The 13833-nt window shown below is 40.5% G+C and overlaps 1 protein-coding gene across 1 annotated transcript in view; it reads left to right on the top strand.

Moving 5' to 3' along the window:
- The window catches only part of CHRDL1 (chordin-like 1), a 39985-nt gene that overhangs the window by 18135 nt on the left and 8017 nt on the right, over positions 1-13833 (top strand). Inside the window, exons 4-7 of the mRNA XM_009889297.1 lie at positions 6395-6540; positions 7553-7646; positions 11430-11497; positions 12810-12984. Of these exons, the coding sequence (XP_009887599.1) occupies positions 6395-6540; positions 7553-7646; positions 11430-11497; positions 12810-12984 (483 nt within the window). The remainder of the gene's footprint in view (positions 1-6394; positions 6541-7552; positions 7647-11429; positions 11498-12809; positions 12985-13833) is intronic.

Here is a 13833-nt window from a genome sequence, read left to right as displayed (position 1 = left end):
TAGGGAAAAGACCTGGACTCCAAGAAGGAGGAGAATTAACAATAGTTTTTTAACAAGGAGACCTTAGGGGTATGTGCGACTCCTACCCAAGCAAACAGTTTTGCAAAACCAGATGTCAAGTCATCAAAGTGCTGCCCAGTTGTGTTGGACAGTGCATGTACCTAAGCTGTCTCAGGTTTCATGACTTTCAATAAGCAGAACAGGGAGAAGTTCTCTCATACTCCAGTCATGTTCCCCTCTGGCATTATAAACGCTCATGCTCTGCACATTTCAAAGAACTATGTTTTACTTTGACCTTCATAATTGTTCTTTATATGTTGCTTCTGAATATTTAACCTGCAATTCTTATGCCAATGTTAAATGCCAAGGCAAGTAACATGGCCTCACTTGATGTTAAGTTACAGCTTGGGGTGATCTGATCTACATACAGAAGCAGCGTGTGAGGTAACCAGTTAGCTGGTGTCCAAAGAGAGTTTCCTGCACCAGGATCCAGCCTAGAGAGCTTTGAAGTACCTGTTGCAATGAAACTCACTGGGAATACACGTGAATATGCAGGAGAGATGTCAATGCAAACAGTTGTCCCAGAGTTATAGCAGAATTCAATTGTCTAGTGAATTGGGTTCTAAAACAAATCCTCAGTCTCTTGGTCTGTACCTGCTTGTGCTCCATGTTGATTCAGAAAACACCTTTCATAAAATCCTCTCTGGATTCAAATTCATAATCTGTCATCTGTCTACTTACAAAAGACCAGAGAGACTATCTACAGAACAGTTCCCAGTATGGTAAGTTTCTTAAGGCATTAGACCTCATGATTAATTTCATATTGTTTAGCACTTGATTGTTTTTCTAAGGGTGGTTAATAAAACAGACAAACTGCAAAAACCAAGCCAGGCTGAGTGCCTAGCATTTCTGCTTGATGTTAAAAGCTCATCTTTTTCAGTAAATGACACTAGGTGATTCTGAATGTTGCAGTTTAAATATAGTTTCTAAGTCAGCAAGCCAAGAGTCTGTAGGATTTTTAAAAAAATGATCTTTGCCAGATGTTCTGATACTAAAATAAGCAATAGTGAGAGCGTCAAGTACTAACAAGAATGGCCAAAATATTGTACAAGAAAGTACCTCATAGACATGCAATAAAAACCCACAGACCCTTACAGAGGCGCTGTGTGCAGGGTCCTAACAGACCCTGCTGAGAGGTGTGCAGCAGCATGAACTTTGCCTGCACACCTTCCTTGTCTGACCTGTACAATCTCCATTTCCGGAGTACAGTCAGTTACACTTCAACCTGTTACTGGTTGCAGATCAGTAAAACTCGGCATAGTGACTTTCAGAAAGCCAAGATGCTTGGTCTCATTGTCCACAATGGTGAAGACCACCCAAAAGCAACTGATTTTCTTCTCTTGTAGGTCAGATGTCACATCATAAATACTTTACTGATTGTCATGCCACAGCTATACTGATTCTGAGGTGGTTTTGCCAGTTTGTTAGTTAGTGTCCTAAAATGGTTTGTTGGCAATTGTACCTATACCTCCTAACTTTATCCAGAAGGATCCAAGTCGAAAGCTTAAATGACTGAAGTAAGGCCTGGATCCTAAAGCTCTTCCTCAAGTAAGTCACTCTACAGTAACGTTTCCTAAAAGGCTAGTTTGCTCATAGCCAGTTACTGCTTTTCACTGTCTGCACATAAATGCTTTTACAGAAGTTACCACTGTTTCAGACACCAGGGACTGCGGGTGGAATTTGTCTAAACTATTCAAGGGATTAGTTGCAGATAACTGATGCTCTTCTGCTCCATATCCAAGTAAGGGTAAAGCATCTCAGGACCAAGCTTTCATAACAATCCAGGAAGGAACAGTTGTAAACAGAAAAAGTTGAAAGATGGTGTTTCCAAAACTGACTGTGATCCACAAGACACAGTATCTGTTCCTCCCAGGAGGCTGGAAGGCTCCGGAAGGCTCCAGAAGCCAGGAAGCCCTGCTCTGTGTACATACTATGGCTGCCTCCAAACCTTAGCCCTTGGAAACCTCAAGTCATGGGCAGACCATCAGGAACCCAGGCAGGTTTCCATGAAAAATCTGTGATTGAAGTAAATTCCACTGAACCGGAAAATTTCCATAAAATGTCTGTGGTTTATCAAATTCATACCTAACTGGTTTGTGAGACTACCAGGAAAGCTTTAGTGCTGCACTTCACACTAAGTTAGCATCCCTTCATGGCAAACTTTTTGCCATACAGTTTCCTCAGACCCCCTGTCAAACCGACATGGAACGATCATGGAATACGTGAATGATGCCTACATGCAGTTCTAGTTCATAGTGAACTAGTTCATAGTGAACTTTCATATCAGGCTGTACAACAGATATGAATTGGTACAAGTCCTGTTTGTATGATCAACAATTCCTCCTAGTACAAGCATCCATCTCAAACATAATCTTAAAAAGCAGTGTTCAAGCAACCACCTAGGCTGAATCCTGATGGAAACCTTTGTATTGGCTTCATTGAGGCCAGGATTTACCTTGTGTGTATGGTGAAAACCAGCCTAGGTAGACAACAGAAGCTGGACAGAATCCCATGTTTGGAAGAGAAGAATGCTTGGATATAAGAATTCAAGCATAGCCACCATAGTCTCAAAATGCTTTTTAAAAAATAATTGTTTTGAAGGTAATCAGTTTTTGATACGGTGGTATTCTGTTGCCTGTTTGTAAAACCTGAAAGATTTCATCAGCCAGGTTCAACCTTTAAAGCTACTTACAGGGTAAGTTCAAAGCCATAGCAAGTCACATGAAGCCTGGGTTGCACATCTTAGCCCCCTGCCATTACCTAATGCTAATGTTGGTGATAAATCAGTGCTACCCAAATTGCCAACTCACGGTCTTATCTTGATCCCACTAAAACCACAGACAAATGTAAGCATAGCCTGTCAACTTCTGTATTGAAGTCTGAGCCTGTAGAGAATAAATGCCAACCACACAAACAAAGATACTTCCTTTTCACTTGATGCTATAACATCTTTACCCTGTATGTTTTATATTGCTTCCACTGAAATGCTATGAATGCCAGAAAGAAAAGCTCAGATTGAACCCAGTTAATTAAAAGGATTCACACAGATGGTTTGCCTGGTGCTTTACAGAGGCAGCTAATTAAAGCAATGTTAGTCAGCACCATTAAAATGCCAGATAAAGCTTTGGGAACAATCCTGATTAGGAAGCAAGGTTTACAAATAAAGCTTTGAGCAATGCCGTATATTTGCAGTTAGTTAATCTAATTCTAATATATCAGAACTAAGGCACAGTATAATGCATGCTGGTATCAATATTAATGCCAAGATTTTTCAAAGTTCAAACCTGGCACTTGTTAAAACAATCCACAATGATTCTATTTTCACATTCTACAAGAGAATATGATATCATGAGGGATTCTGAACTCCTCTAATTACTCATAATTTAAAGAGCACTAGAGAAGAAACCAAGGCAAGTCCTTGTTGTAGAAAGTCAGTCACACATTAGCAAAGACAGAGAAACTGCACCAGACAAGTTATATTTAGACCCGCAATATAAACAAAGCTTCCTTGCAGTTTTAGACAGATGCTGTGTTTGGAGAGGATCAGTTGCCCTCTCCAATATGCTGTCTTCGATATATGACTGTATATATTTTTTTCAATAACAGTAATATGGTCTTGATCTGAAAAGTTCTTCTAAACCTTATTTTATACAAACAAATAGGCCCATTCACTTAATGGGCTAAAAGATCATCATATGCATAGGTATGTGCAGCGTAGGACCTAAACCATCGTCTTATTCCCTGTAATTGAACCTGACTTTTCTTATAATTATTTCATCAAATAAGACTTCAAAATAGCAATAGAATTTCATCCCATATTCCAAAGACAGGCAGATGTACAGGTGTTCCAGGCTGCATGTTATGATCTAGCTGTTATATATATGCCTAACTGCTATGATCAACTTAGAAGGAATATAGATGAAAACAACTACTTACTGCAACTCTCCACTGTCATTTTCCAAGCAATAAAAATTTCACCATTCTCTTTCCCTTATTTAGAAGCCACAGGTTAAAGGCATTTGGTGATTTCATAGTGATCTGAGCAATGTGGCATATACCAAGGTAAATCTGCAGTACAATTTACTCTTTTCATCCCATACTCTGAAGAGTCACGATGAGTCATTGAAGTATTGGTCTTTGCAAATGTCAGACCACAAGCCAAACGCTGCTTTTGGACAGGCCTTGCACATGGGCACAGCAATGGCCTGCAGAGGCTGCATGAACAGCGCCTCATATCCATACAAGAACCATCTGTATCCTCCTTTCATTTCCATTTCTTTCCAGTTCTGGTGCTCTTCCAGTTGCTCAAGGGGCAAGTGGATAACTAAGGGTTTGGCAATCTCTTTTTCCGCTTTCCATGAGATGACTCTCAAAAAGCCCAAGAAACTATGGTGACATAAGTTTCGGGAGGTAGCACAGTCCTGAGAAGTGCCTCTTTATCCCAGTTTTCCAATATTTGTGCCAGATGGGACAGTAGCTGAATTTGTCACTTGAATTTTTTGCTGATGACTTTCAAAGGATGTGTCTTAATTAGCGCATAGATCTTGCCATTCCAGAATGTGTATTACTAGCAAACCATACAGAAAGTGCCAAAAGCACTGCATTTCTATGCCAAGCATAGGTGTTGTCAAAGCTCTGTGCTATTTATAAGATTTTGGAAAGGTATCATTAGACACTCTTGATTGCACAGAAATAATGATGTATTTGGTGCTTCAAAGGAGGAAGTGCAAATACCATGTCTGTCTCCTGAAGAGAAATGAAATGTCAGGCAGGGAACCCTAAATGGCTAACTTCTGTCGTTCTCCTGCAGAACGTTCTTTGCTGACCCACCGGACTCTCAAATACTGTAGTACATGTATGTTCCACGGCCAGATTTGAGATTTACCATTCAAAATATTATTAATGTTTGATGGACCAATATAACTAAATATATGTTTTTATGGAAAACTCTAAATGTCAGTGTTTAATGCCAGTGCATACCAGCAGAGGAATGTTCTTTCACTTGGGCTCCCAGCTAAAAAATGTGCATTCTGTGGTGGCACAGTTTCACAAAACAATCTCCCCATGTTTATCTGATAGATAATGAAAGGGGCTGCAGCAAAACCTGAATTTTCAGGTCAGGTTTCTTTTACATGAAAGCTCAAACCCACTGAATGAAATTTCAGCTGCACTCCTAGAAATTTGCAGTGATTCGGGCTCCAGAGAACAAACACTCCACTGTTACTTCCATAGAGCTCTTATTCGAAATGCTTCTTCCCATGCTGAGATGCTAAACTCATGTAAATGTAAACGTATAGTGCCAGATCCACTGCCCAATAGGTATCAAGTGACTTAGATTTCAAAGGTAAAATATAATCCCTTTGCACAGTTTGTCAACTGTGAATAAACAATCTAGGGGATGTTTTAATGTAACGTATGGGATAGCTGTTTGTCTCAGAAGAAAATTTAACCCATGTGGTGTAGAACTCAATATGATCTTGAGTTGAAACAAGAAGTTTCAGGGGTGAATTGACACTGTCATCTTGTGTACTTTGTCATGCACTGAGTTCTGCAAACAAAATGCACTCATTTGCACATCTGACATTAAAATGCATGTCAGAGAAAAATCAGGTTTTGGGTGGCTTTTGTAGTCTACCTTTTACAAATTTTGCCCATTTTGAAAAGAACAGCAGCAATAAATTGTGAAGGCCACGAGGAACAAACACTAAGATAATACATAGCTTTCTGTTGACACAGTTCCATCACCAGTATCACTGCTCCTCTACCAGAATGTTTGTGCCTGCGGAAGGTGGCATCATGCATGCCCTATGGCACAACCCACTGACTTGCACCTGTCTTCTATGGGCTACAACGCTACAAATCATTAACACAACAATACCAGTATTAAGAAGGGGGAAACCATGCTAGAACAGTGCTATTGATAGTGGCGTTCTATGTGTATAAAGGACCTAATGCCTTCTACATTAAAGCATGAAAAAGCCACGTAAATATAACAAGTGGGCACATAACTGCACCTCCCTATCCTAATAGCAAATGCTTCAGCAGACAGACCAAGAGATAACACAGCATTATGGGACATGGCCATCAGTGCTGGCATTGCAATTGATCATCAGTATCCTAAGATTAACTGGGACAGTCAACTCCAAGTGTAAATTATTAAAGTCCAGCAAAATAGCACCATGAGAATATCACTTATACATTGTAGCATGACAAAACTTGTCCTTTTATAATAAAGAGAAATGAGAGAGAAGGGAAGCTTTTCCTCTTCTGTATTTGTGATACTGTGAGTTGTCAAAAACACTTGTACGATGTCTTCCTTTCCCATTGCTTCCAGAAGACTCCCTTTTCTCAGTAAGCAGCAAAATCACCGGGAAGTCCTGTGAATACAATGGCACCACCTACCATCATGGCGAAATGTTTGTGGCAGAGGGGCTTTTCCAAAACAGGCAAGCAAACCAGTGTGCCCAGTGCAGCTGCTCAGTAAGTAACATGACTTGACAGAGCCCTGCTCTGTCTATGCTTCATTTCTCCGTTCTAGAAGACGCGACGCTGAAATATAAGTGTTACATAGCAAAGGCTGGGAATTGAGAATTAATACTGAAACTCATGCGAGTGCTCAGAGCCAGTCTGCAGCACCTGGTAAATGACAGGCTACCTTTTACTCAAACACACTGGACAAAGCTTACCCTGTCAAGCATCTGCTGTAAGTGAGCTTACAGTGCAGAGGCAGCAGGTAAAATATTGCTACTTGGCATATATCGAATATTTCACTTCAGCCTGACTGGAAAATACAGCACTAAGCCACTGACTGAAACCGAATTAATTTGGACTGAGCTGATAAGTCGAGCCCCACAGGCTGGGAGTGGACAGCTTTGCAAACTGGCACTGGGACACAGAAATGTCACCAATTCAAATCCAGTATATTTGAGCAGTCACCCAGTGGCTCTTCAGAGCCAGTGTCTGAACCAAAACATCCCTCTCAATCCAACCAGCTCTTCAGTATCAAGTATTGGCAACTCTGGGCCTCCTCTGATCAAATCGTCATCATCATATTCTACATTAACTACAAAATTAACAGGCCAAGTACTGAACAGACTTGATAACTTTCAGTTACTGCTAAGCTATTCCTCCAGTTCAATGCTCACACAACAGAGGGAGAGGAGGAAGGGGCGGAACTTTACACTGTGTGATTTTAGTGCCAACAATGTCAGGTACGTTTTCAGCCTACAATAATTGCAGTTCTTCTCCCCACACACTTTTCCCTCTTCCCTTTTCCCCCCATTTTTTTAAAGGGACCTTCCTCTGTGCGACAACAAATTTAAAAAAAAAAGCTATTCAGACTTTTCATTGGTCTCATATTCTGCTTTTGCATACTAGAGTGGCATGTATGTAAACACACATACTAGATTTAAGCATGTCCATAAAAAAATGCATATACAGTACCAGATGAATTGATGACTCCTTCTAAATTTTCCTTGTGTTTTACTGGCAGGAAGGAAATGTGTACTGTGGGTTGAAGACTTGTCCCAAATTAACTTGCTCTTTCCCAGTTTCTGTTCCGGAGTCCTGCTGTCCAGTTTGCAGAGGTAAGTTCGAGTACAACCACAGAAGACAAGCTCGGAATTTACTGCTTCCTCTGTCAGAGCCCTGTCTGTGTACCAGCACTGTCACTCAGGACACTATCTGCAAGTTTCCCATGTACTTACAATCCAATGCAGGCTGGGAAATTAAGCCTCAAATTCCAGCAGGGTAACATTGCTGCCTTTGTTTTGCTAACTTGAAACAAGGAGAGAATGCACTGATGATAAAGTTGCATCCCCATAACGAAGTAAATGAAGGCTTCAAATGATGTTTTGAAATAGCTGCCATTGCTCTGAGTAGAAAAGCTTTGCAATAAAAGACAAGCTTCTATCTGTCAGGTTATGCAAGAGACGAGAATTTCGATTGGGAGGACAAGGCCAATTACTCAAGTTTAAATTAGTTGTCAATCTATACTCAGATGATTTCAGTATTTTACTAGCAATTGCATTTTAGATCTTGTACACAGAGGGAACTTGATTCTAGGGTCCTCCCCAGCCTTTCTGAATGTCTAAGCCTAAATACCTGTCTAAATGTCTGAGAATTTCTGAATGCATTTTATCTCACTATTAGTATTGTGGCATTTGAATCACCACTTCTAGGGTATCTAAGCACCTATGGCCAGTTCTCAAAGATGCAGATAAGCACCTAAAGGTACCTGTGGTGTTCAGAAGTGCCACTCTATTGATATTGGTGATGCCAGGCTGCTTTGAAAAGCTTTCCTGCTTGCACCTTTGTGCACCTATGTCCTTTAGAGATTCTGCTTGTTTGGACTCAGTACTATTGCATGGTAAAAATAACAAGTATTGTATTGTCAGTTGTATAATTTTGCCTACAGTGCTAGAGTTGTGAAACACAAACTAGCATAGTCGCACAGTCCCTGTCCTAAGGAGTTTACCGAGTACACACGCTGGACCAAAAAGCTCTGAGTGGCGAAGGGGCTGAGCCAAATAGAGAGTACTTCAGAGTGCATTGGTGCTTAATAATGCAGCATGATGCAGAGACAGTACAGGAAGGAACAAGCTCCTGGATAGACGCTGTGCAGTCATGTCAGCGCAGCAAGCTGTCTAAGCCACTTAACCTCTGGAGATGCTGTGGTAATTCACTTAAGCGTGGCACAATGTAGGACCTGAACTAATCTCTCAGCAGGGCAATGCTGTGTGCTGCATAAATACATCAGCTCAGTCAGAACAAGGATGAGGATCTCTACACGGTACTCCTTTGCATGGAGATTGTTCCGCATTCTCTGCTGCTTTGCCATGTTACTCCACAGTATCTTTACAAATCTTGAAACTTTTTGCCAGGCAAACTGCTTTGACAGTTGTCTGATCTCAAGCAGGCAAGGTGATAGTCCTGGCTTCCCAGGGTGAAATTTAGTTATATACTCTTTTAAATGTAGTACATTGACAGTTAATTAAAGTAAATTCTTGCTAATCATCTGATTTCTGGTATCTATTCCTGATAGTGATTTGATCTGTATTTGAAACCAACCTCTTCCAGTTACAAAAATCAAACTGACTTTCAAAGTACAAAGTATCAGACACAGCTATGCTGTCACCTAGCCTTATGCTCCAGGAATCAGTCACTTCAGCCAGAGGGAGAGTCACTAATGAGAAATAAATTCATTAGAATTTCCATATGAGAGGTGAGATTAAATTCTATTATGCAGTAGAGACAACCCAGTGTCTCCACTGATGCAGGTTTTTTTAATGCATTCCACTGTTTATTACTTTTATTTAAAAATGTCAAAATTATAGTTTGTCTCGTAATCAACTTTGCCCTTTTCAATATGGCATAAGCTGGTTTTTTTATCTCCCCTCTGTGTTTCTTATGAAATGCATACCTAACCAAAATGTTTGCATCAATATCTAGCACAGCTCATGGGGAGGAAACTGTGAATCAGTTTCTGCTCCCTGCATGGGCAAATATATTAACATAATATATTAAAATTTGCTGATTTACCTATTCATTCCTCTACTACTGACTAGAAAAGGCTCCACGCACTATGGTTCAGATGCTGCTTTATGTTAGGATCCAACTTCCCCTTAAGTTAAGGGGAAAGTTCTCATAAACTGCATAGAGGATAAAATGCTAATACATAGTGTGCACTAAGTTAGTGGATCCACGATGGATCTGATTGAGTTAAATCTGGATGAGTTAACTCCAGAACTGGAGGCACACCTGCATCAGTACCATGGCTCTCCCAAGCCAGTATCACACACGACTACTGCTGTAGCAGCTGTCCTGCTTCGAGGACCCAGGCCCGTGATCTGTGCCATTAACAGAAGGCTCCTGGGGTGATGCTGCTCTGCATTCCAGTGCAATGCTTGGCACATCCAGAGCTAGGCTTCGAGCCACTAGCAAAGCAGTTTTATCTGTACCTGTATCTGAATTCCAAGGCTGGAATAAAGTCCAAGCTCCCCTCCATGTTAAATGATTTCTCCTGTTCTTGTACAAGTTTTCCTAGAATCAGGTATAAGTTCAAGTTCCATGGCTTGTCTTATCAAGGAACACCTCTAAATACGTCTTTAAAAACTTCTTAAAGCTACATTCTCTCTCTAGCCTGAACAGATTTTTCCCTGATATAATTTCCGCCATAGCTTATGCTTAGTTATGTTTGTATTTATGAAGTTGTATTTCCAAAGAAAACAGCTGGACATTACTCCTGAATAGAAACTAAGGGTTTCTCCTTTCCAGCTTTCCTTTCCATGAATCACATGTTTGACTGTGAGGAACCAGAGCCTGGCTCTGCAAGTCCCTCACATTGATTCTCAAAACCGTTCGTTACTTCTGCATCACATGCACAAGCTGTTCTAGCAAAACTATTCCTCTTTTAAAAGACAAGTCAGAATGTCTTTGTTATGAGGGTCCTTAGTGCCATGAGCCTTATTCTGTACTACTTTTATTGGCCTGATTCAAAAAAGCAGTGCTGAACATTTCATACTCTCTACCTGCAAATATAAGATCCTATGAACTTAGATGAGGTCCAGACTTAGTGGGCCAACTTCTCATACATCCCACCATAACTCATTGCATGTGCCTGGCTTCCCGGGGGAGTTGCTGGTTTGAATCTAACAAGTCATGCACTAAACATGGCCATCACTTCTATTTATGAAACAGTCTGTCTCTGACAAACAGATGAAAGCACCTCCCTGGTTTATAATAATACCTGGGGGTAAATTTTTATTAAATTATTTTAGCATTTTTTATTAAATGAAGTATAAATAAGAGGGAAAAAACAACCAGGGACAGGAAATTTGCAGGACAAAATATGGCTTACTTTTTCTTGATATATATAATACAAAGTTATTTAATAATGGCTATACTTCAAAGCTGACTACAAAAATGTAATTCAGGATTCAATTCTCAGTCAACTTACATGTCAGTTGAGCAACAGTAACTGTGCTTGTGGGTTCCCTCAGCCCACAGTAGATGGAAGGTCACACAGTTTAGCCTTTCTCTGTGGGCTAAGCTAAGTCACATCTCCTCACCTTTGCCTGAGATCACATAGCAAATGGTTGCTGGAAATGACCTTGCCCACAGCATATTGTTAAGCCACGTAAATCTGAGTAAATCTTCATCCTGACTTTGCATGATGTTTGGGAAGGGATCTTTCTTTTGATCTCTACAGAATCTAGTACAATAAAAGACTACAGACTGATGCTTCTACACACTGATGCAGCCTCCACCCCAAATTTAGCTGTAAAGCTGGATGAGACTTTTCCACTAAGTATCTCCCAAAGTGTTGCACAATTACTCCCCTAACTCATATTGCTCTGCTTCACATACAGGAGATGGAGAATTATCATGGGAACATTCTGATGGAGATATCTTCCGGCAGCCAGCCAACAGAGAAGCCGTAAGTGTGACCTACACTTAAAAGACATATTCTCCTGCTGTGCCATGTGTGCCAGTACATTCGGGAAGAAAGAGAAAACGATGATAACAGGTCTGAATATCTACTGCTTCATCCTAGGTTCTGTGAATCTAGCCCAAAATAGGTTTCTTCCACTTCTGCAACCCCCTTTATAAACTCAACCTGAATTCATGAATAGTGCTGAATTATACACTCCCATGAACTCCTGTGGGCTCTGGATTTGGTCTTTGTTGTACATGCTCTATAAGAATAAAATTCTACAGCGTTTTGTTTGCTATGCAAGCATCACTTTTAAATCCTAATTGCAAACACTTACTTCCCAGTTGACATATACACATGTATGTATTTACTTTAGGGGCTTCACTACCTCTGGGGCTAAGAGTACGCATTAACAACTCACTCCTCAATAGATTATTTTTATAACATCATTTGGAGAGAATATCAAGAGTTTGTAAGCTTTAGGTGCATTACCTAAATACACGAATCAACAGGTCTTTGGATTAGTGAGAAGAATCATGCCTCATAAAATAACTGCTCTAATATACACTATTCCTTCATGCCCATGGGTATTTTGGAAAATAATTCTCTGAAAACAACCAGTGTTTTTGCTCTAGAAAACACACTGCACACTACTACCACTATACTACTTTCCTTTGCAAATAAAAGGAGACCTGTAGTAAGATTCTGCTCAGTCTGTGCAAGGCTAACCCTGACCTTGCATGAGAGTTTAAAACGGCAAGCAAACAAGAAGCTGGACAGTGATTCTGGACATGCTCTGCCACTGGAGCAACAGTAGAAAGCAATTTTGATGAGGAAAACTAGACAGACTTACAATTCCGCTCATCTAATCTTAAAGTAGAGTAGACATCAGTAAAGTAGATACCTAGCTGTGAACACACTTTTTGATACATGGAGCGAAATAGGCACTTCTGGGTTGTGATTCATCTCCTCATGATATAGAGACCCACAACAGGTCAGGTTCTAAAATTGTCTCTCTGTCCGTTGACTTGATTAGGGACTTCAGATGACCAACATAGATAAAGACACCTACATTGACATACGCAAGTCTGGTGAGATAAGTTACAACTGCGTATGTGTAAATGACTTCATTACCATGCTAACTATCTGCAAAACCTGAATGGCCTTTATTTAGCATGGTGCCATTCATTACATTTAATGATGTTTGATGACAGTGGCAACGCTCTACCTGTGTTAAGCTTCTGGTACAGTCTCTTTTCCCATGTTCACTGGAATAAGACATTTACTTTCCTGCTCTCTTTCTGTCTCCAAACAGAGACACTCATACCATCGGTCCCACTATGACCTGTCACCCAGCTCTGCAAGGCAGGTAGTCAACATTCCACGATTTCCCAGTGCCAGGAGTAACCGTGGAGTCCTACCGGATCCCCAGCAAGCTTCAGGAACAATAGTACAAATTGTCATCAACAACAAGCATAAGCATGGACGAGGTAAAGACAAGTATTTCTTATAGTATTATTCTGGGTCAGGGATCAACCACCTATAGCTCAAAAAGACTTCTCAAAATATACAGCAGAATCTTGGATATTCACACTGGTATCAAGAGACCCAATGCAAATCAGGGAGGCAATAAGCAATAAGCTATTAAAGATATGAAATTAGCTCTTGACTGAGATCAGCTGTGCGTACACATGCAACAGTGCATTTCACTCTGCAAAGGCGCCACACTGTTGTGTTGTTCTCTGAATTACTTTGTGGGATTGTGCTACGTGATTCTGAGAACACATGCAGCGGTTACCAGGGAGTGCTTTGTGCCATAAAGGACACCCTGATGCTTTTAGATTTGCTAACTTGTTCACACAGTGACTTGTCCAGTAGGAAATTGTTCGTGGTTATTTTCTTTACACTTTACACAAAAAAAAATATTTTGCAATGTTACTAGCTGTAAACAGCGTATGTTCAAAACTGCCTCACAAATCTCAGATCATAAGCTTTGCCATAGTGTCAAGAGTTTTTCTGCCTCCAAGGCTTAGCAAATTATTCTCAATAAAGACAATATCATGACTTCCCCCACGTTAAGCTAGTTGCCTGAGACAGTGGCGTGCAAGGGGTGCTTTTCCTCCTCCATGACTACTCCTAGAGGCAGAGTAGGCAATTAGCCTGTACTGGATGCCTGAGCTGTAAAGAGGCAAAGTTAACCAAGGTAATGAATCTCACTCTAAGAATCCATTAGGGCCTTCTGATAATATAATATAGGATATATTACATTATGGGGACAGCAGAACTTTGAGCCAAACCAAGGCAAACATTATCCAAACATGACTGAGCCGTATTCCTGC

This window comes from Charadrius vociferus, unplaced genomic scaffold, assembly GCF_000708025.1.
Source record: "Charadrius vociferus isolate BGI_N301 unplaced genomic scaffold, ASM70802v2 scaffold7, whole genome shotgun sequence".
NCBI classification, from domain to species: Eukaryota; Metazoa; Chordata; class Aves; order Charadriiformes; family Charadriidae; genus Charadrius; species Charadrius vociferus.
Note: the sequence above shows the minus strand (reverse complement) of the source record. Positions and strands in the feature narration are given on the sequence as shown.